The following is a 21264-nucleotide window of genomic DNA, read 5'->3' as shown; positions in this document are numbered from 1 at the left end:
ATTCTTCTGTCGATAAACTAATCGATTAATCAAAAGATTACATTTTCTAACACAAGGGAATCCTCAGATGTCAGGCTAAAAAAATAATCATTCAACATGAGCACACACTAACACAAACCAGCTTCTGGCCACCTTTCACATCCACAAGCGTAAATCCTGGGGAGTATTTCAGCCGATGAAATGACCGAGGCTGGAGGCAGCTCAGTGACAGCGGGATGGGAGGAGAGTGTTGGTGGGTTGGGGTGTGGAGGTGTGGAGGGGGGTTGATAATCACGCATGAGAGAAGAAAGGGCAGTCTGGTGGATGGAGAGAAGCTCCACTGGGCTTCTTTTTTTTTTTTCTCCAAACTGTGTCCCCATTAACAGGACTGATGTGCATCTCAGCAACAAGCTGCAAACTCATTTGGCCTTGGGAGCCATAGAGAGTCCTCAATGTGTTGGGATAAGTCACTCCGGAGACCACTAAAAGCCATTATTAGAAGGTGTTTATTGAGCTAGCCGTGGCCTAGATACGGCGTAATATCCTGAGAACAGTTATAGCCCATAATTATATTACATTTTGGATGAATACCGAACGTGATTAGATAAATGATGAATAGCTCCATCAGAAGAAAAAAACACAAGGTGCCAGGTTTCTCAGGAGATAATGCACTATTGGCTTATTTCTGCAAGGAGTTGGGACATTTGCTTTCCTTCTCTTGACTCCATTGTTTGGCACCAAAAATAGATTTGATTACACACAGCTCTATATCACACGTTGGAATACCACAAAAGAAGAAATACCAGGTGTAAAATGTGACAATATTCAAACTCATTTCCAACAGAGCTTTTCTATTTTAAAAGCAAGTTTTTGCCAGAAAGTGAAAGTTTAATAGTGACGTGTTATTTTCAGTAGACAAAGCCTCGGTATAACCCCTAATTACAACTGTCGTTTTTTTCTGCAAAAGAAGAAATAATTATAGAATGAAAGAAGATATGAATTCATAATGAAATGAAGTGTCACCGTCCTCTTTGCTTTGTCTAATTGACTTACAGCAGAATGATGTTACAGCTCCCCTCCCAATCTGCGTAAAAGTAGAAAAGCTCATTTGAAAAGGAAGTCCAAACCAAATTCTTTAGTTTAGTTAGGAAGTAAAAATGAAAGTACGTGTAGATTCCTGCAGTTTCTGTATAGTCCCTCATTGTTTTTCCACTTCAGGACAACAAATCTGAGCCTTACGTTGCTCCTCTTCCTCCACATAATGAATCAATATAATCTATATGGTAATAGATGCTGATCATAATTTCTTTATTTGCATTATTCTACATCTTTTAAATCAATGGTTGGGATGGTCATGATGCCGTCTGTGTCGCGTTACATCTGTTCTCCCTTCACTCTGCCACTACTTTTACACATAAAGTGACATTAAATGACCCTAACAATAATCAGTGTGTTGACTGATATACTAGAGATTCTGTCAGTTGCATTATGGGAAATGCAAGTTCCATCTATTTGAGAGCTTGACCCACGATAGGGACTTAAAGTCAGGATATCTCGGCCTATGCTGCATTGATTTTCACCATTATTACTTTAATTAAAAAAAATGTATTGGTGCTAAAGCAAAAAGCTAGTAGTGACTTTACAGGTGGTACAACAATGATGAGAACAGGGGAGAAATACATAATAAAACAAGATGACATAGAGAGCTCGACTAACAAACTAACAAAACAAAACCAACAAAATGATAACTGTTTATATATTTATATAAATGCAATTCTGAATCTCTGGAGTATTCTTTTAATATCACACGTCATCGGGTTGAGATCCTCAAGCAGTAGTGTTTAGTGTTTTTTTCCAGCCACTGTAACATATCAAAAGTAATGAGGCCTTTAAATCCCAGACTGCTCTCTTCAGGATCAGAGATCAGGCTGCTAAACACAGAAATGTCTCTTGAATCGCCACTGAAGTCAAAACTTTATGACATTGATTTATAATCAACTTTATTTAACCCTTTAGCTGCTCTGCTTTTAATGGCGCTGCGGTCTTTTTAAAAGCGAAAAACCCTTTTTGACGTTTTTTTGAAAAAGACAATAAATCTCCGGCCGAGTCGCTCTGTATGTGAGCGGCGTAGTGCGCCACCCGAGAGGCAAAAGATTTAACTGACATTTTTAAATAGGTTCAATGAATAGGTTCATTGGGACTTTAATTACATTCACTCTTTAACCGAGAGTGTTGTGGGCAATGGAAGTGGATCTTGACAAGCCAATGTGCTCTTATGACACCCCACCCACATAGCGCCGCTGTGTTACTGATTGCCCTTCTATCTGCAGGCAGCACGGGCACACCAGTGAAATCACGAATGCTTAATTAGCAGATTAGGAGATCCAATTAGGAGATCTCCTCTGTCTCAAATCAGGCCTCTGTCAACATGTCCTATGAAAATGAGATACTCCACGTTTCCCTCTTAAGGTGGCCGCTTCTCCCGCTGCCAAAATGACCACTCTTGATTGACTGTTGCATGCTTTGTTTAGCCCCGTGGACACCTTGTTTGAAGTCCATCCGCGATTAATCATTTATATTTCAGGCACATTTCAAAGGGAGACGGAGCTGTGTGTTAGTGTTGAGATAAATCCACAACAGAAATGGACGTAATATGAGAACATAGAGCTTGATTCTGCAACTGATTGGTTGTGTGTACATCGGGTTTATATACTTTTATGCTGACAACTTGTGACTCTCGGTTTTATTTGGAAAGACCTTTATATGGTTTACAAGTAGTACTGTTGCTTATGATGTGCATAAATTAACCTTCACCTATCTTTTGACGAATCTTAAAGTTTGGACTCCCTGACCTTTCTTGTATATATACATTTTAATGTTAAAAACAGCTAGTATTAGATTTATACGCCCCAAATTTTTACATCCCTACTTCCCTACATCCCTCGTTTATTGTCTGTAGCTTCATCGTTAAATCTTACTCTGAGCAGCCTCTAACAGACCACAAAACTAACTCGTTATGCTTTAAAGCTGCATTAATTCATGTTCGGCCACTAGGGGGCAGAAGTACTACGAAACAAGCTCACGGACATGCAGCCCTGATGGGTGGTATTACCGAATATGCAAAAAAAAGTTGAGCGTAAGCAAACTTATACACACTATAGCCACATAATCACAACAGACAAAACAGCTCATCTCGTTAAATTAACAATTAACAAGAGAAACAAAATTGTCATCCTTTTAACAAACATTAAGCCAAACAGAAAATCCCAGTTCCTCCAGAATTCATAGCAACCTTGATTTTGTTTTTCCTTTTTCATACAAATAAATAGTAATTCTTAATAGACATAAATCCTTGTTATATAATTTAAATGACTTTAAATTATATATTTATCCGTGCTGCGCTTTCACACATTTGATTCCAAGAAAATAGGGTATTAAAATACATTTCTCACATCTACTTTCACCCAGGTTTACATATTTGTTTCTTACAAGCAGACATAGAGAAACATTATCATCCCTGATAAATGTAGTTACAATATTCACTCTCCTTTTGGCTCTGTTTTGGTCTCCACCAACTCTTAAGGCCTTTACACACCGTTGGCGTTTTTAGTTTTTTTCCATGTGATTATTTTGCACGTCGATATATTGTTTCAAACTGTTGTTTTTGTCATGAGTACTTTCACACAGAACACACACACAGACGTGGTGAAAAACTGAAGTTATGTTTTTCTGCAACAAGATTGAATCTTCTGAGTTTTTGCACCACGAATAAAGGCATCAACCAATCACGTTGTGCAGAACGGGTTGAGTTGCGTCTATATTTATGAAACAACAACACAGAGGCTGCATAGTCCAAACCAAGATGGCAAAATTGTATTATTCCTTTCAACCTTGATAAAGGCAGCGCATACCATTCTTGCCTCTCACAATAAAAGACCTAGACATATAATATTCGCATGCGAGTATTTCGCATTTTCGTGTTGTTTATTCGTCACACCCCCGGTGTGTAAAGGCCTTTGGAAAGAAACTTATCTGGCTCTCTTGTGGCTAGAAGCTCGACTCTCTTCAGTTTGGTGATCTGTTGATTTCACTCTGACAAGCAGTTGGAGGAACGGCTGTAAAACTTTACTAAAAATTCTCCTTTGAGTCATTACCACTGAAATAACGGCCACATGGCTCTTTCAAATAGCTTTATAAATGGCACCATCCATTTTGGGATATTCATTGTGAATTTAGTCTCCACACATGCGTGAAAGCACTTACTTTAACTCTTGCTTTTTAATTAATACCAAGACTTGCAGATTGTTCCTGTTTTGCAGTTTGATGTGGACGTCGGTGCTTTTATCTGCGACAGAAGTGACTTTTAACTCAAATTGCCTTGAATTGTGCTCTTCTTTGATTGCTAAAACAATGACCTGCACAATTTGAAGTTTGGCTCCCATATGTGAGATAATAGCACGACTCTACTGTATTTCACGCGGTGACAGTAATTGCTCATAAGTGATACACACTGATGTGACATGCAAATTGTTTTATATGGGATCGTTGGGACTGAGTGCTTCACTGACAGCAAATGCTCCGCAGCTGTCATCCAAACAGTTCTTCGGGGCTTACAAACAGGCCTCTTTAAATATGGGAACGAGACAACCCTCTTTTATTTATTTATTTTTGTTTGATTATGACAAAAATGTTTGGTTTTTGTCCTTCCAGCAAGAACTCTTAATGTTGCTGCAGCATAACTGAGCTGCAAAGGTCAAGATCCAGCAAACAAGTTGAGCTTTGTGCTCATGTTTGTTTTGGGAAAGAGCGTGTAGTGTTTGAATCATACATTTATTTATCTTTTTGTCTCATTTTTTTAATCAAATCCACTTTTAAGAAGACTTTGTTGCAATTAAATTAGGAAGAGAAAAGAGGATTCAAGAAATAGTCATGAAAACACACACCGCCTGCTTTAGGAAACCGCACTAACACACTACAAAATAATGTGAATTATTTTCGTTTTGTTTATTGGTAGAGCACAGGAGGCGTTTGCAGAAGAGCAAATAGATTCTCTTTTTGTTGTTGTCTCTATTTTCTGTCATGTTTGGAGAACAGAGAAGAGGTATTTGTTTTTTAAGTTTCCCGACACGTAGATTAACATTATTTCTTAGTCGGGTACAAACTAAGTGCTGCAAAATGAGTTGACAAAAACATACATATTAATAAACTGTCAGCTGTAATAAAGAGAAGACGAGAACTGCTGGATTCATCAACACCCACATTTCAGATTCAGGGTTTATTTCTGAAACTATATTCAAATCCCACCCAGCAAATGAACACAGAGTTAACCAGTTAATACAGGAAGAGAGGCTACTGGATTAAATAAACATTATCACAAATAGTACCTGACAGTGAAGCTAATGGATCATTTTGGTTTATTAGTTTCTTAGTTTTGGAGATAATTTTCGGTATAATAATAACCGAAGAAATAAATAGTTTTCAGATCTCAGCATTTCAAATGTTAATTATTACTGCGTATATATTATTAATAAAATATAGACCAGACCAGCATGGCGTCATCTCCGAGGCTGCGCTCCCTTTTGGGGGAAAGAAACTCGCTGTCACAGGAGAGAAAATGATGAAAAGCTGTTGTTTAGCGGGTTAACCGAGGCTTTCACAGGCTCATAATGATATGTGAATATTCACTGTCAGTGTGGTAAATGGCTAAATGATGCATTCTCTAAATATGTATAGAAGTCTGGATAAGCAATATCCGGCTACTGTGTTGGACGAGGGAAGACTGAAAGGACATGGCGGCGATCAACCTTAATTTATTAAGGTATCGCAAACGCTCAGATTCAGACAAGGTCGCAAAATACTCATTAGACATGCGTTTAAAACAAACGTTTGTTTAAAACAAGAGATGAATGCATACAAATTTTTCAAAATTACAATTCACCACATAACAAATTGCATTGCATCTATGGGATCTTGGGTTTTCTGCGGCAAAGGGCGTGACGACAAAGAGGTGGTATGTGATGAGTTGGGATGACACGTGTTGGCTTGGCACACAAGAGAAGTTTCAGTTGGTTGCAATCTGCAACTTCACCGCTAGATGCCGCCAAATCCTACACACTGCACCTTTAAACTACAATTTCCATAGACTATTTCTGTGCCTACTGTGTGATCAATCATTTGGTCCCACCGTCCTTTAATGGCCACAACGTAAACTGCCAGAAGACGATTCTTGTGAATGTTGTTGATCTTTTCGTGTCTCTCCTCTTGAAAAACATATTTTCAAGTATTTTGAAAAATCAACCTCTTCAAACCAACATAACTTTATTTTTTTAAATTCTAGTGGAGATCCCAAAGTTTCCAGAGATAGCAAATATGTCAGGCTGGATTTTGGTGAAATGGGCATAAAATGATGCATACGACATCTACAATATTTCTTTTTGATGGAATGGTTATAAAAAAAAGAAGATGTATTGGCTTTGAATATTTCTCTCAGTGTAAGCATCATATAACTTCAATGAAGAGCTGGAGCGAGCTGTCGGGCTCAAGGATTTCTCTAAGATATTTTTCAGCATTTCTGTCTTATTGGATAGTGATAGCTTTGAAAGAGACAGGAAAGACAGGAGAGAGAGAGAGAGAGAGAGAGAGCAGGGGGGATACCACAGTAAAGGATCCGTGCTGGAATCGAACGCGGGCCGCTGTAAGGACTCAGCCTGTCACTCTACTCATTTTGTACCTCCTCGTCTCCTCATGTCCTGTCTCCTCCATCCTCCTGCCTGTCATCTGGAAAGCAGCATCTTTAAAGATGTCTCAATTCTTAAAATGCATCTCGAGGAGGCTGGATGGAGGAGCTATGAGCGAGGATGCACAAGCGTATCCTTTGCGGAAGTGTTTTTGGCACCCGTATAACTCGTATAAAAGAGGCGCGACACATTCTTGTCACATTATTTTGTGAATTGAATTAAAAGTAAATATATAAAACTGTCATGACCACTGTTCTGCTCATCTGACAGAAGATCATAAAATACATCTGTATAACAAACAACGGACAGCTGATACAGCTGTGCCACACGTCATATTTCATTGACGTCGCTTTGAAATGACGACTGCGAAGCATGGATGTCTCATTTATTAAAGGCCTGTTGCCTCAACTCCTCTCTCCTTGTGTGTCTTCCCTCGCCTCCTCCGCTCGCATCTCAAGTGGGAGGGACTAAGACGCGAGGTGAGGAGGCGAGGAAAGGAATCGAGAATGTACAAACTGAGAAATGAGACGAGCCCCAGGTGAGCTACCGGGGCACCCCAAATTTCTAACCTTAAAGCAACCATGCAATTTGCCGTGGCTTTTCATGCTCCTTCAGAATAAAGGTGGAGATACACCAAATCCAGCCAACGAACAGAAAGACATAGCAGAACCCGAAACAGTCCGGTTTGCTCCGGTCGATGGGCGGTGCTTGGTTTTGGCACGACTGTGGAGAAAAATAGTCATTACAGTAACAGAATATTGATTCATATTTGATCTTATTTGATCGGAGTTTCGCGAGCCTGCTGCCTTTTCATTCGACGGACCGCATTCGCATAAAGTTGAGACATGATTATGCAAATTCAGATACGTCGAATGGTCAGTTAACTCACCGTTTCCATCATGCGATGTGCAGCCAGATCTCCTGCTCTCAATAGAAAATAAATAGGACTTCACATTCATCAGCGGATTTTGTGTATTTCCACCTTAAGAGGAGGTTTTAGTGACCTCAGACCCTTCCCTCTAGCACCACCAACAGGCCAGACTAACCCCATTACTGGAGGCTTTAAAGGGCCGGTCTCGTTCACGCAGGTTAATCCGCAAGGCAGAGTTTATTATGGGATGAAGCACCATATGATATGATGTAGACTGGTTGTGGAGACTTTGATTTTCTCCTCTCCCCTCCTCTCGTATACGAATTTAAACCAGGGAACGTTTGATATAGACAACCTCGAATTATTTCCTGCAACCCGTCCACGCCGCCCTCCACCACCCGGACCACACCGCACACACACACCAAACACACGCGCTCCCGCTTCCCCCCAAAGCCAAAGTCCACATTAACATCGTAATAGGAAAGTGTGTTAAAGCACAGCCTTAGCAGCCTGACAAGAGCGAATTGGATGTCAGAGGGATTCCTGCTCCGTTTAATTGAATCTGCCCAGCACTAAAAAAGAAAATCTGAAGTCAAAATAACCTATTAGATCTATCAGGTAATGTTTTGTTGAGTTTGACAGGTAGCACGGCTCAGCCTCCCCCCACCTCCCCTCTTCTATTCCTGCAGGTTGAGTGAGGCAGGAGTGTAGAGGTGGGCGGCGGCTGATGTTATCCATGATGTTTCTCTCTCTGTTTCTGTTATTCGTTAATAAATTGTGCTTCTTTTTCCTGGAGCTCACTCAGCAAATCCCCGGAGTGTAGAACGAGAGGGGTTTTAGAGTTCCTACAGCTAATGGATGGAGGGGGCTGATGGTTTCCTCCACGTGAACTGATTGCTAAGAACTGGCTGGTGTTCAGCGTCCTGACTTTACTTTTTCTGGCTTTACTGTCTTTATAAAAGACATTAGCTAGGAAGCGAAGGTTAAGTGTATGGCGTAATGGTATCTTAATAAGCTAAAAGCACCAAAACGCATTAGTAATGTATACATTATATTACATGCCAAAGTGCTGTGTGAATGGCGATTTAATTCCAGGTCACATCTCAATGCAACACTTAGCCACGTGAGTCATCTCCTCTCCGCCACCTTCACCTCCACCCCTCCCGATCATTTTACTACAGCATATTGTGTGTGGCTATTAATGAAAAAATGTGCTCCTCCTTTGTGCTGCGAAAGGCCAATCACATCCACCTAACGGATATTAACTTTGGGCTGTCATGGATCCCTACACCTGATCAATAGCTTTCACACAGCATTACGGCCGAGAGCTTCAGGGGCTTGTTCTCCACTCTCAGGTGTTTTTTTTTTACTTAACGCTTAAAAAACATTATCCACCGTTCCGAATCAGCGAGTAATTTGTGAATGTTTTGTTGTGTGCATGGCTGGATCTTGTTCGGGTGTTCGGCCAGGCTGTAATTTCTCTGTTTGTTTTTTTTAATTTGTGCTATTCGTTCGCTGGCCGAATGCTCCCTGCTATAATCAATAATCTACTGATATGCTCAATGTAAATACGGTAGGGGTGTCAATCAATTAAAATAGTTAATCGTGATTAATCGCAAATGAATCACTTTTTTTTTTATCTGCTACCCGCCTCTCATTAATGAGGAGAAGTATCATACAATCTGTATTTAGTATATATACCAATCAGCTATGACCACCTGTCTAATATTGATTAGGTCCCCCGTTTTTCCACCAAAACAGCCATGACCCGTCGAGGCATGGACTCCACTGGACCTCTGAATGTCTGCTGTGGTATCTGGCACCAAGCCGTCAGTAGCACATCCTTTAAGTCCTCTATAAGTTGCGAGGTGGGGCCTCCGTGGATCGGACTTGTTTGTCCAGCACATCCCACAGATGCTCGATTGGATTGAGATCTGGAGAATTTGGAGGCCAAGTCAACATCTCAAACTTGTTGCCATCCACATGATGTAAAAGAAAACGTGATTCATCAGACCAGGCCACCTTCTTCCAATGCTCCGTTGTCCAGTTCTGATGCTCACGTGCCCATTATGCCAGCCTTCGCTCCCCACGTGCATCAACGTCGGGTTTGACCTTGTCGCCGGTTCACCGGTTTTCCTTCCTTGGACCACTTTTGGTAGGTCCTGACCACTGCAGACCGGGAACATCCTACATGAGCTGTAACAGTTCTGGAGATGCTCTGACCCAGCCGTCTAGCCATCACAATTTGGCCCTTGTCAAAGTCGCTCACATCCTTACGCTTGTCCATTTTTTCTGCTTCCATCTGCATCAACTTCAAGGACAAAATGTTCACCTCCTGTCTGATATATCCCGCCCACTGCCAGGTGCCATTGTAACGAGATAATCCATGTTATTCACTTCACCTGTCAGCGGTCATAATGTTACCGCACTGAAAAGACTTTAGTTGACTTTAGCTTGTAATACATTATATAGATATATAATATTTTGGACAGAAACTATGCAGGTTTAAGGTCTGATTTTTTGCACCCGATCATAACTCTATCTCCGTGTATGAAACATGCTTTATAAATAAAAACCACCTGGCCTGCAGATATGAAGAAATTAGGCTATTATGAATTAACAGAGTGAGATTGTGAAATCATAATTTTATGAGTAATATTCAGAGTAATAGTAATGAGCTCTCCTTCAGAGTGCGTCTGGAGGGCAGTACCAGGAGCCGACTGCGTAATGAGCTGCTACTAAATCAGGCGCTGAATACACACAGATTGCGAGAAAACCGCAGCGCACATTTACGCAACGCCATTTTCTTAGTAAATCTGTCCCTGAGTGATTTCTCACAGTCCAGCGGGAACATGGTAATTCTTCTCCCGCTCACTTTAATCAACTCCTGATTGCAATCCAAACTGTTATCGTCATGGTAATTTTGTAGAGTGGTTATTAAAATGTCAACCAGACAAAAAAAGGAGCCAAACTGGTCCCATTCTCGTTGCCAACAAACAATACCAAAAGAAGACATATTGCAGTATAATACCTGTTATAATGGGCCAGATCAAGAACGCAATCTTTTAATAAAAACAACAACCAGACCAGTAAAGTCCACTAAACCACACGTTTAGACTTAGGCAAGTGTTGTCTTGCAGTCCATCCACAAAGTGAAGTCATGGAGACATGATGAATAAAGAGAACCTACATATTTGACCAACACTCTATCTAGTCTTGTTGGAACGTTTTCATTATGTTCATAATGCTTATCATCATATTTAACTGTCAGACATCCCAGTACAGTAGGTACTGTATGTGGTGGATGACTTCTATTCCCACAGTGTAACACTGAGATCTGTTGTCTATCCACACTGAGGTTCTTGTTCCTTTTTGCTTTCAGATTCACGAGCTGGAGAAGGAACACCCAGAACGGTGGACCACGCAGTGATTGGAGGAGTGGTGGCCGTGGTCGTCTTTGCCATGCTCTGTCTACTCATCGTCTTGGGGCGCTACTTCGCAAGACACAAAGGTACCGGAGCTGAAAATACAGCTTTATAAGTCACTTAGACTCAAGTCACAAATTTGATGACTTTTAATGCGACTTGACAAAATCAAAAAACATGCAACTCGACTTGGACTTTAAAACCAATGACTCGTGACTTCACTTGGACTTGATCCTTTTGACTTGAAACTACTTGATGCCTTACCCCCAAGCCCAAACATTTAAAAGTATGTTATTTAAAAAGTGTGCCATAAATCAATTTATTTCCCTTCATTTCTTGAATCAACTAACATCAACTCTATTCATTCCTGGCAAGTCGACACTTAATTAATTCCCCAGATCCAATCAAGTAGCAGGAGAGAACCATGAAGAACTAACGTTACGTTACTGAGCGCCAGTTCGAAAAAAATACACTAAAGATAATTTTGTTTGAGTACAAAATAGGGCTGTCAAAGTTAACACCATAATAACGCGTTAACGCAATTTTTTTTTAACGACACTAATTTCTTTAACTAATTAACACAACTTGCGCTAGAAAACTAGAACACCTAAAGAATTCTTTGGTACCAACATGTCATACTAGCTTGTTGTGTTGTTAATTGATTTCCAATAATAAATATATACATACATTTGCATAAAGCAGCATATTTGTCCACTCCCATGTTGATAAGAGTATTAAATACTTGACAAATCTCCCTTTAAGGTACATTTTGAAAAGATAAAAAATGTGATTAATTTGCGATTAATTGCAATTAATTATTTTAATCGACTGACAGCCCTAGTACAAAAATGACGTGCTGGTCAACAAAAAAAAAAATTTTGTATGCAAAACATGCAGGTCGAAAAATTACAAACTGAGACACAAATGGCATTACGACTTGTTTAACTCAAAGTTTATGACTTGGGACTTTAATTGGGAGTTGAGTGCAAAGACTTGAGACTTACTTGCGACTTGCAAAACAATGACTTGTTCCCACCTCTGGTACTAACATTTAATGTTTTAGCTAAAGCTGCATTGAGACAGATTATTATATACAGCATGCATAAAGGAAACTATGGACAGTAGCTGAAAATGTTCGCAGAGTAAAACAGCAAGAACACTGGGATCACCAACATTGACAGACAGCCGTAAACTGGTGCAATCAGCCAATAACACACCACCCTACCGCTGTACATTATAAGCCATGTTACCATAGAAAACCTGAGGAGGGTGCGTTATAAAGATACTGCTCAAGTTTGTACTAACAACCACCGGCCAAATAAATCTCTTCCCCTTTATGTGGAGAACACGGAACAGGATGTACAAACTGAGTTTAGAAAATAAACATATGAAAGCTCGGAAGATACTCACAAACCAAACAGTCCCAATGTATACAGATTAAAGGGAATCAAATAAAATTGACATCAACAAACAGCCTGACTTCAAAATATAGATATAAAAAAAGAAATTACCTAGAGGGTTGTGTGCAAAACTCAGTTAGTGAAACAGGCAGCTTACAGACTAGCAAATATGTTCTACATGCTTCCCTACATGCTTCCATAAATCCCCTAAAACTAAGTCAAAATAGTTTTTGTTTTTTTAGTTCTTGTAACATTTATATATTCCTCAGCAGTATACTGCTTTCCTCTAAAACACACATTGATCCAGAAGGCTATAAAGTTTATCAGGTGTAGCCTCTCTGCTTTGTTTCTGTAAAAAACTATTTTTATGTCCTCTCCAAATAATGGAAGGACGACTATTAAGGCTACGGGTTACCGATGGTGAGTAAAATTACATTGTTCATGCGGTCCCGCTGAACAGTATAACGCATCTCGTATGCTGCCCTCATAACACGGAAATAATTATAATCTATAACAAATTTCACACTTTGATATTTCTTATGCAGGAGGAAATGGAATTGAATACATGGGGATGGGTCAAACAAACACAGGACTTTCACCCAGGAGGCCGTTGTTTGTGTCCCGTGTTAGACCAAGTCAACGTTGACTTATTTTACCGTAGTTTTGTCACGTAACTTCCATACTTATTTTAAAGGATACTTATTTTATGTAACAAACATACTTATTTTTCTGTCAGTATATGAGGAGTTGGGATGAGAACGCGCTGGATGACACGCTTGCAACGCAAATGCGACAGAGAAATACACATTTATCATTCACATTTGTGGGAAAAAAAACATTAACTTTCTGCGGTCATTGTCAAATCTGGTGTGCACTAGCCTGTTAACATCGTCTGATGTTTTTCGTGTCTAGAAGGTTACTCGCAAGATGGTTAAGGTTAGGATAGGTCGTTGGGCAGCATGTTTCGCGAGAATTTTTGCAATTTGCGGGTTACCTTCTAGACATGACCCCCTAATGTTACGGCGTCAATGACGTAATCAAACTTGAAAACAGCGCTACTCGTTTAATTGACAGCTGATTGGCAAATCAATTTGATTGGATAGAAATTTAAACAGGTTTACAAAGTGACTTTGTGTTGTCAAATTTATATACATATTCTTTGAACCTATAGCGAGCCACTCAGAAACGGGGAGCGAGCTACTTGTTGGAGACCACGGCCTGTCGTAGAGTATATCAGATACAGAATGATGGCGGTAAAAATGTATGATTCAATACTTTTTTTCTTCCAACTGTCATAAAAAATCTGATTTAAAATATGTTAAATAAGGAGTACCAAATGAAAAAAAAATAGGATTTGGCTTTTTATTACATGTAATCTTAACATATCTCAGGTCACCCTCCTTGTTTCCATCTAGTCAAGCAGCATTTGTGCTTTTATTTCCGCGTTTGAAGTGCCCTTCCTCCGATCTGGAATATTGCCTTCGTTATCAACCTCTGCTGCGATAGGAGGTGAATAAATCTTGTAAATTAAGTTTGAAGGGGCTCGCTAGTTCCCTTTTTTCCCCTCCTCTGAACTTGACAAGGTTAATTTGAAGGTGTGAGCCATGCTCTTCCCCACACTCGAGATCATTTCAAAACCCTGATTTTCATGTGCCAATTTGAATGAAAAGGAGGGAAAGTGATGTATAATCTGAATATTACAGCTTTCTGGTGTTAGGTTTTGTGTAAATGGCCACATGGAGACGGATTTGCATAATTAGGTGCTGTGGGATGTAGAGGCACATTTTAATCTTTTGTATCATCTACGCAGCAGGCTATTACCCAGTCCGTGACACTGTCCTTCATCCCCTCCTCCTCCTCCTCCTCAGGTACCTACTTCACACACGAAGCCAAAGGAGCGGACGATGCGGCGGACGCGGATACAGCCATCATCAACGCAGAGGGTGGCCACACCAACTCGGACGAAAAGAAAGAGTACTACATCTAATCAAAGCAGGACCCCTCACTCTAAGTGTCCTCTTTGGGACGCCGAGCTGTTTTTGGGGGGCCGGGTTCAGGGGGGAGAGGGCGGTTTGACGGAGGGATTCACTTTTAGTGAGAGTAGAGAGGTGGCGTTTTAAAGAAAGGCCTGGTTTTAAGCCGTTGTTTAGTCTAGTCTGCAGATGTAGATGGAATGTTTTGTGTGTAAAAAAAATTAAAAATCAAAAAAGGACAAAAAATGGGGAGGGTTCAGGGTTTTTCGGTAAACTGGGACGGGGGTTGGGGGTGGGAAGGGTGCGCCAAGACGTTGCCAGAAATCACTGTAGAGAGCTTCACCATTCGACACCTCCCTAACTGCTGGTACGAATTTTATTTAGTTCAACCATTTGCAGAAAATTCTGTGCCTTGTTCTATCCATACTTTGGATTTGTGTTGATCCTCATTTGCATAACCTTGTTGCTCCCCCCTTTTCATCTTTCCCACTTCGTAATCATCAATGTGCTGTTGGCTTTTGTATGAGGGTAAAATTACACAGCCACTTTATTCATTTCCCTAAATGTGTCTGCACACATGCGTCCTCTACTGCATAACAAAAACTCTTTCCAGTATACTGTGATTTGTCTCAAGCCATTATACTTCCCTCTCTCTATTTTTTGTTTTGGTTTTGACAGCTCCAAAAATGCATGGAATGCTTTACATATCATTGTACAAAGGACATAAATGAGAAACAGGTTTAATGTACTGTATATGCTCTCCCTGCCCCTGAACACAACCACATTGAAAACATAATCAAAAAGAAGGCAGCAAAGAAAATTATTTTATTGGGCCAATTTTTTAAATTCATGTTTTGCAACCTGAGTTTGTTCTTCAGAGCAGATTTACTACGGCCTCTTAAACAATTACCTTTCTTAGTAAAGAGAAGTAGTGCATTATTTTTCCTCGCTGCGCTGCCATTTCATTATTTTGATTTCCTCCTCTCTTTCAGCACTATTTTTCTTCTATTAGTCTGAATGGAAGCTCTGTTTTCCCACCAGCTTTTATTGAGTTGTAATGATGCGATTCAATTGATTTCCATCTGCTCTCACTCTAGAATATTTTCCTTACAAATGGTAAGAAAATGTAAATTGTTTTAAATTTGTTTTTTTGGCAGACTCTCAGTCAAGATGCCTCAGTAATAAAAGGCTGTTGAAAATAAAAATATTAATATTGGGCCAACCATCAGCTGAAAGATGCTGGCGTTGTTGTACATAACATCACCGAAAAGAGAAACAGCCTCAATCAAACACATTCAAATTTATGTTAGGAAAGCTGCACAAAACGTCCTCCCTACAGCGGGTTCATGTTATCTCATAGACACACACAATCCAATGTAAATCAAGCCAATGGAATCACAGCTGTATTGTACACTAATCCTTACTAAGAAATATTTTTTACAACTTACTAGAGTACCTTTGTGGATTTTATTGTGTCACACTCATTGTGAGTTTTGTCAAAAGGAAAGTAAATGTCTTCAAACTGAAATGCTCTGAGAGACAGGCCAGTCTTTCCATCACACCTTCTATATGTTTTGCGTTGGTGCAGCAGCTTGTAAACATTTTTGCATGTATGTATACGTGCTAAAACTCATTCTTTTTTGCTTCTCTATCTTGCTTTACGTATCACCTGCCAAAACTGAATGAGGATCTGTTTAGCTGTGCCAGCTGGGGAGCACTGAGGAATGCCAAAAGTAATTAACTATTTGTAACTGAACTTATTACAGATGTTGTGCTCCGGGGGGGCGGGGGGGTAATCCATGGGTTACATTAATGCCCCGGCTTCTTAACATGGCAATGAGCGGTGTATTCATGGCATTGTTTGTCATAATTATGTGTTCACGCAGCAAGCAGCTCGCTTAATAAGTCCGTACTCTATATGACAGCTGTGGGTGGAAAGTTTTGAACAGGCTTTGTGGGTCATGAAATCACATCACTTTGAACATTTTATCAACGTAAATGATCGACTTTTAATCAACCCAACAGTAGCTGCAACCATTCCTCTATTATTTTTTAACCCCCTGAGACCCGCGGGATCGCCCGACTTTACTGTCTTTCAGAAGCTCTAGTAGGTTCAGTTTTAGTGCTAGAGTGAAGACACAGATATCATGAGAAACTAGACCTAAACCTAAGAAATCCATTGGTACCAACCATGTCATACTTAGTTTTAACATTCTGAATGAATTACTGTATGCCGATATTATTGGAGATGTTGCTAATCACATACTATTTTCCACGCAACTATTGTGTTGTAGTTCTGTTGCTCTGTACAACTGGCAGCGTTTCTGTATTTGACTGTGTTTTCTGTATTTCCAGCTTGCGCCTTTATGTCAAATTCATGAATTTGCTTCTTAATTTGCTTCTGTTGTTTAGTTGATGTGCTTTTTCTCATATGAGTTGCCAGAGCGGTAATGATGTTTTCTTCATTTGCTTGTGTTTTCTTAAATTGCACTACGTTGAGCTCTCTTCGCCACTGTACTTCACCTCAGATTTCACTTGATTTTTAATTTTATATACAAGCTACATATCAATGATAAAGGTAAAACATACTCAGTTTTTATTAATATGTCACTAGACGCTATTGGGACCTAACGGTGTTGCTCGCTGTGTGGACACTCATATCTAAGATTCAATACTTTATTGCCATGTTAACACGTTTGATTGGAATTTCTCAACGTGCAGCTCAGATTGCAACACATTAACAGTGTGATAGCTTTAATATATCATAGTCATGCATGAAGACAGCATTTCCATATGGGGATTGTGGTTTTGGGGTCTTTCGAAGCAGCCTGGTCTCCCTAAAAATTATGTTCTAATACAACAAAACTGCCTTGTCAATTACGTTTCGAGGGAAACTTCTCCGGGATTACGTTTGTTTTGGCGTATCATAAATACGTTTCTAATCAGAGTCCACGGAACTTATGTCCCGTGTGAAACCAAAACTTATTTTAATTTATGTCCGTAACTTAAATAACAGGGTAATGGGTTTCCTCAGGAGGGAGGCTGGCGTCTCCATCCGTGAGGGACTCGGAGTAGAGCCGCTACTCCTTTGCGTTGAAAGGAGCCAGCTGAGGTGGTTCGGGCATCTTGTAAGGATGCCCCTCTGGGCGCCTCCCTAGGGAGGTGTTCCAGGCACAACCAGCTGGGAGGAGGCCACGGGGAAGACCCAGGACTAGGTGTAGAGATTATATCTCCACACTGGCCTGAGAACGCCTCGGGATCCCCCAGTCAGAGCTGGTTAATCTGGCCCGGGAAAGGGAAGTTTGGGGTCCGAGCGGTAGAAGATGAGATGAGAGATGAGATGAGAACTTAAATAACGTTACAAACATAATTATTTTAGCCAAACCATGATGTTTGTACTAAACATAACCAAGTAGTTTTATTGCCTAAACATAACCAAGTAGTTTTGGTGTGTTTTTGTTTTGTTTTGCTTCAATTTACAATATAAATCACATGTTTAAAACTGCAACCATAATCTGGGAGAAAATACGTTTCCCTACAAGCGTAATTGAGAATGCAGTTTAGCTGTATGGGAATGTAATTTTGTGGGAGACAGGGTTGTTCAAAGGGAGTTTAGAAGGTTCTTGTGAAGTGCATTACGCAAATTTCACTCTCCCTGAGCATAACGCATCTGCATTATAAAAGTCGTTTGATAATTTTTCTGCAGTTTTAGAAGACAGCCGGAGGGCTGGGTGGGAGCTGTGGGCATATTTTTAGCGTTTCCATTGGATATGGCAGTTGTAGACGGGGACTACAGGAGGGGTTTTGCAGACAAAGATGTCCAACTCTCTCCAACTTCTGTTAAAACTTGAGTTAATTTAAAAAGTTCTGTACTCACAAAGGAATTACCACTAAGTTAACACTGTATGCTGATGACACTGTTTTGTGTTTGTTACGTGGATGGGTGGGGGTGGGGAAGGGTTCTGATTAGGTTCGATGTTTTACAGTCTGGTGTCTGATAAAACTATTAACTTGACTTGTTATCGTTGCTTTATGAATCACAGAGCAGATGCCACTTCATCTGCAAGACTGAGATTGTGTGATTTGTATTTTACAGTGAGCACTATTTCGCTTCAGTGACATGTGGCAGCTTCCATTTAAATCCGACTTCAAAAATATGTCTTGCCAATAAAGGAATAGAATTGAATATTGTCTTCTCCCTTAAGGCTGATGCATTAATATTTTATTTGTGCATATTAAATCTGTATGCGTTGGAACGGCAGGAGTGTTTCTCCAAATGTTTTATAATTTTGCTCTCCCAAAGTTCCAATATAAAAAATAACATTCAAGTAGGTTCAAATGATGAGGATTCAATTTGAAATAAATAGCAGAATGATATTTTAGGTCACTGTATGTATCATTTTATTTTCTATTAAATGCCCAGTAAAAGTAAAAATGGTCTTACAATGTAACTGGTGTAGTTTTCTCCACATTAAATTCTTTTGATAATGTCCTGTCTCTGGTTCATGCGTTGCTGACCGATGTGACTGCATCTCAGGTAGAATGCAAAGTTTAGGCCCCACCAATGACATTAATAAAGCAAGTACAATGCATCCTCATCGAATCAAGTACAACACATTATTTTAGATCCAAGAGGCAAAATTGGTGGTATTTTGCATATATGTTGTACATGTTTTCTGTATTTTTCTTAATATTTGGTGCACTGTAAAATATGTGTTAAGTATTGCTTTTGTGTTGACATAGGTCATAAAGAGTACACTGTTTATTGGAATGAAGCAGGATCAGAAACTTGTTGTGGCTGTACTACTACTACTGTCACGTTCAACGCACCACCGCCTTTGGAAGCACGTTTGATTCCCAGAAAAGTTTTGATTGTGTCACCAGTCATTGTTTTTAGATTGATTCTTTTTGTCTCTCTGCTGTTCTTGGGAAATGTTAATGTGTATTAATGGAGAAAAGGAGTTCCACATTCCCATACACATTTTGTATTGGTTCATAAATAGACATTTTTACAAAACAATGAAGAGTTCTTGTCTTAATAAAAAAGAAAAGATATTAATGTCCAAAATAATCAGTGTTGGAATTATTTTTGACTCTAAATATTATTATATTATGGTGATGCACCACAGGTGGAGTAAATGTATAGTGGTGTCTCTTTATTATGCAATCAAAAAATAGACTGAGAGCAAAACTATCGACAATGCAATTATTGCAATTAAAATAAATTCATTATTACAAATGTATTAATGCGAATACAAAAGTTTTGCTTGCTGTTGAGCTGAAATTCTTTGGCCATCCCGGTCTCATTCCCAAGTCGTCAAATACCGCCGTTTGGTAAGTGCCCCTCGGCATCGGAAACCAACGCACGGAGGTGCCCCTTAGCAGCACTATGTGATGAGCTTTCAACTAACTCCAATGTAAACCTAACCGCGGCGTTATTCAACGAAAGTAACGTTGACTTATTTTGTAACGTCAGACTTTAGTCACATGACTCGCCGGTATCGTCAGTCACGTGAATCTTTAGTTGGGTCCGAGGTCCAGCCACCACAGTCACCCAAAATCCTGTGGGAAACACTGCATTACATCATCCTGTATGTCTGCTACACCCACATAACTTTGAACCAGGATATTGGGTGTTTGTTTCCCAAAGTGTTGTCGATTTATTTTGAGCTTACGCTAGTGATGTTTGTGACGTGTCCTCCGTACTTGTGTTACGTTGTCTCTGTACAGATTTTACTAAGTTTACATACTTATTTTAAGCCCAACCATGATGTTTTTCCTAAACCTACGTGGTTTTGTTGCCTACACCTAACCCTTAACTACTGTAACTTCACTCACAATGCATTATGATGTGAATATGTACAGAGGTGATTTTTGTCGTTCAGGCTCTGATTTCATCACTCCTCACAAGGAAACGCTACACAGCAGGAATAATAGCTTCCCCTCCTTGGGGAATAGAGACTCTCAGGTTGAAAATGCTTTATGGACAGCAGCAGCAAGAGATTGCACCTGTTGCAGTATATAGCTTTCAGGTGGGCAGTGTGGCAGCAAAAGAGCAGATCACTGACAGCTTTAAGTACACCGCTATAATGTCAAGTGGGCATTGGATATAGGTTGCAATGAGGGGAACAGTTACCTGAGAGTAGCAGCAGACTTGAGTTGAATGCCTGGAGTGGTGAAAAATGTTCATGACGACTGGAGGGACTTTACACTTTGTCCTGTTTTGAAAAGCCTCACAAATACACCATCACCTACACACGTTCAACTTCAATGAATTTTGCATTGCTGATATCCAGTCCGGTCTCACCAGATGGCGTATGAATGACACGGTAATTTGTAAGTCATATTACGTGCAATTGCAAAGCATTTGTTGCTTTTGGCATGTCATGTGTACGCCATGTAGTCTGCACAGACTGCAATGTAAATGCATCAGAGTGACGTAGAATAAAAAATGCAAAAGACTGCTTATGGTGGATGGGTCCAACAAACACAGGACTTTCAACCAGGAGAAGTTTGTGATGTGTTTTCCGTAGTTATGTTACGTTGTTTCCATTGGTATTTTACTTAGTTTATGTTCTTATTTTAAGCCCAAAGCCCAAACATGATGTTTTTCTTAAATCTAACTAAGTGGTTTTGTTGCCTAAACATAACTGCGGCCGTTACCGTACTTTTGTAGCGTGGCGTAAAAATGACGCGAAAATGCGTCCTCATTACACGTGGAATGTCTTTGTAAAGTTGTGCTATTTATACGCCTTCCCATGAGATTGGGTCGCCAACAAACACAGGACTTTCAACCAGGAGACCGGTGTTCGTGTCCCAAAGTGTTGCTGAGTTTTCGGTCGCAGTAAACACATGCTTAATGCTGTGAATTAAACAAAA

The 21264-nt window shown here is 40.0% G+C and overlaps 1 protein-coding gene across 5 annotated transcripts in view; it reads left to right on the top strand.

Annotated features, from left to right (window-relative positions):
- The window catches only part of cadm1a (cell adhesion molecule 1a), a 420394-nt gene extending 400938 nt beyond the window's left edge, over positions 1 to 19456 (top strand). For all 5 annotated transcript variants that reach the window (XM_074609886.1, XM_074609889.1, XM_074609888.1 and 2 more), the window contains 2 exons: positions 10970 to 11098; positions 14281 to 19456. In XM_074609886.1, the coding sequence (XP_074465987.1) occupies positions 10970 to 11098; positions 14281 to 14399 (248 nt within the window). In that variant the 3' untranslated portion in view covers positions 14400 to 19456. The remainder of the gene's footprint in view (positions 1 to 10969; positions 11099 to 14280) is intronic.
- Positions 19457 to 21264: the final 1808 nt, after the last annotated feature.

The sequence above is a fragment of the Sebastes fasciatus genome, chromosome 16, assembly GCF_043250625.1.
Source record: "Sebastes fasciatus isolate fSebFas1 chromosome 16, fSebFas1.pri, whole genome shotgun sequence".
NCBI classification, from domain to species: domain Eukaryota; kingdom Metazoa; phylum Chordata; class Actinopteri; order Perciformes; family Sebastidae; genus Sebastes; species Sebastes fasciatus.
The sequence above is the reverse complement of the archived record's forward strand: the minus strand, read 5'-3'. Positions and strand labels throughout refer to the sequence as shown.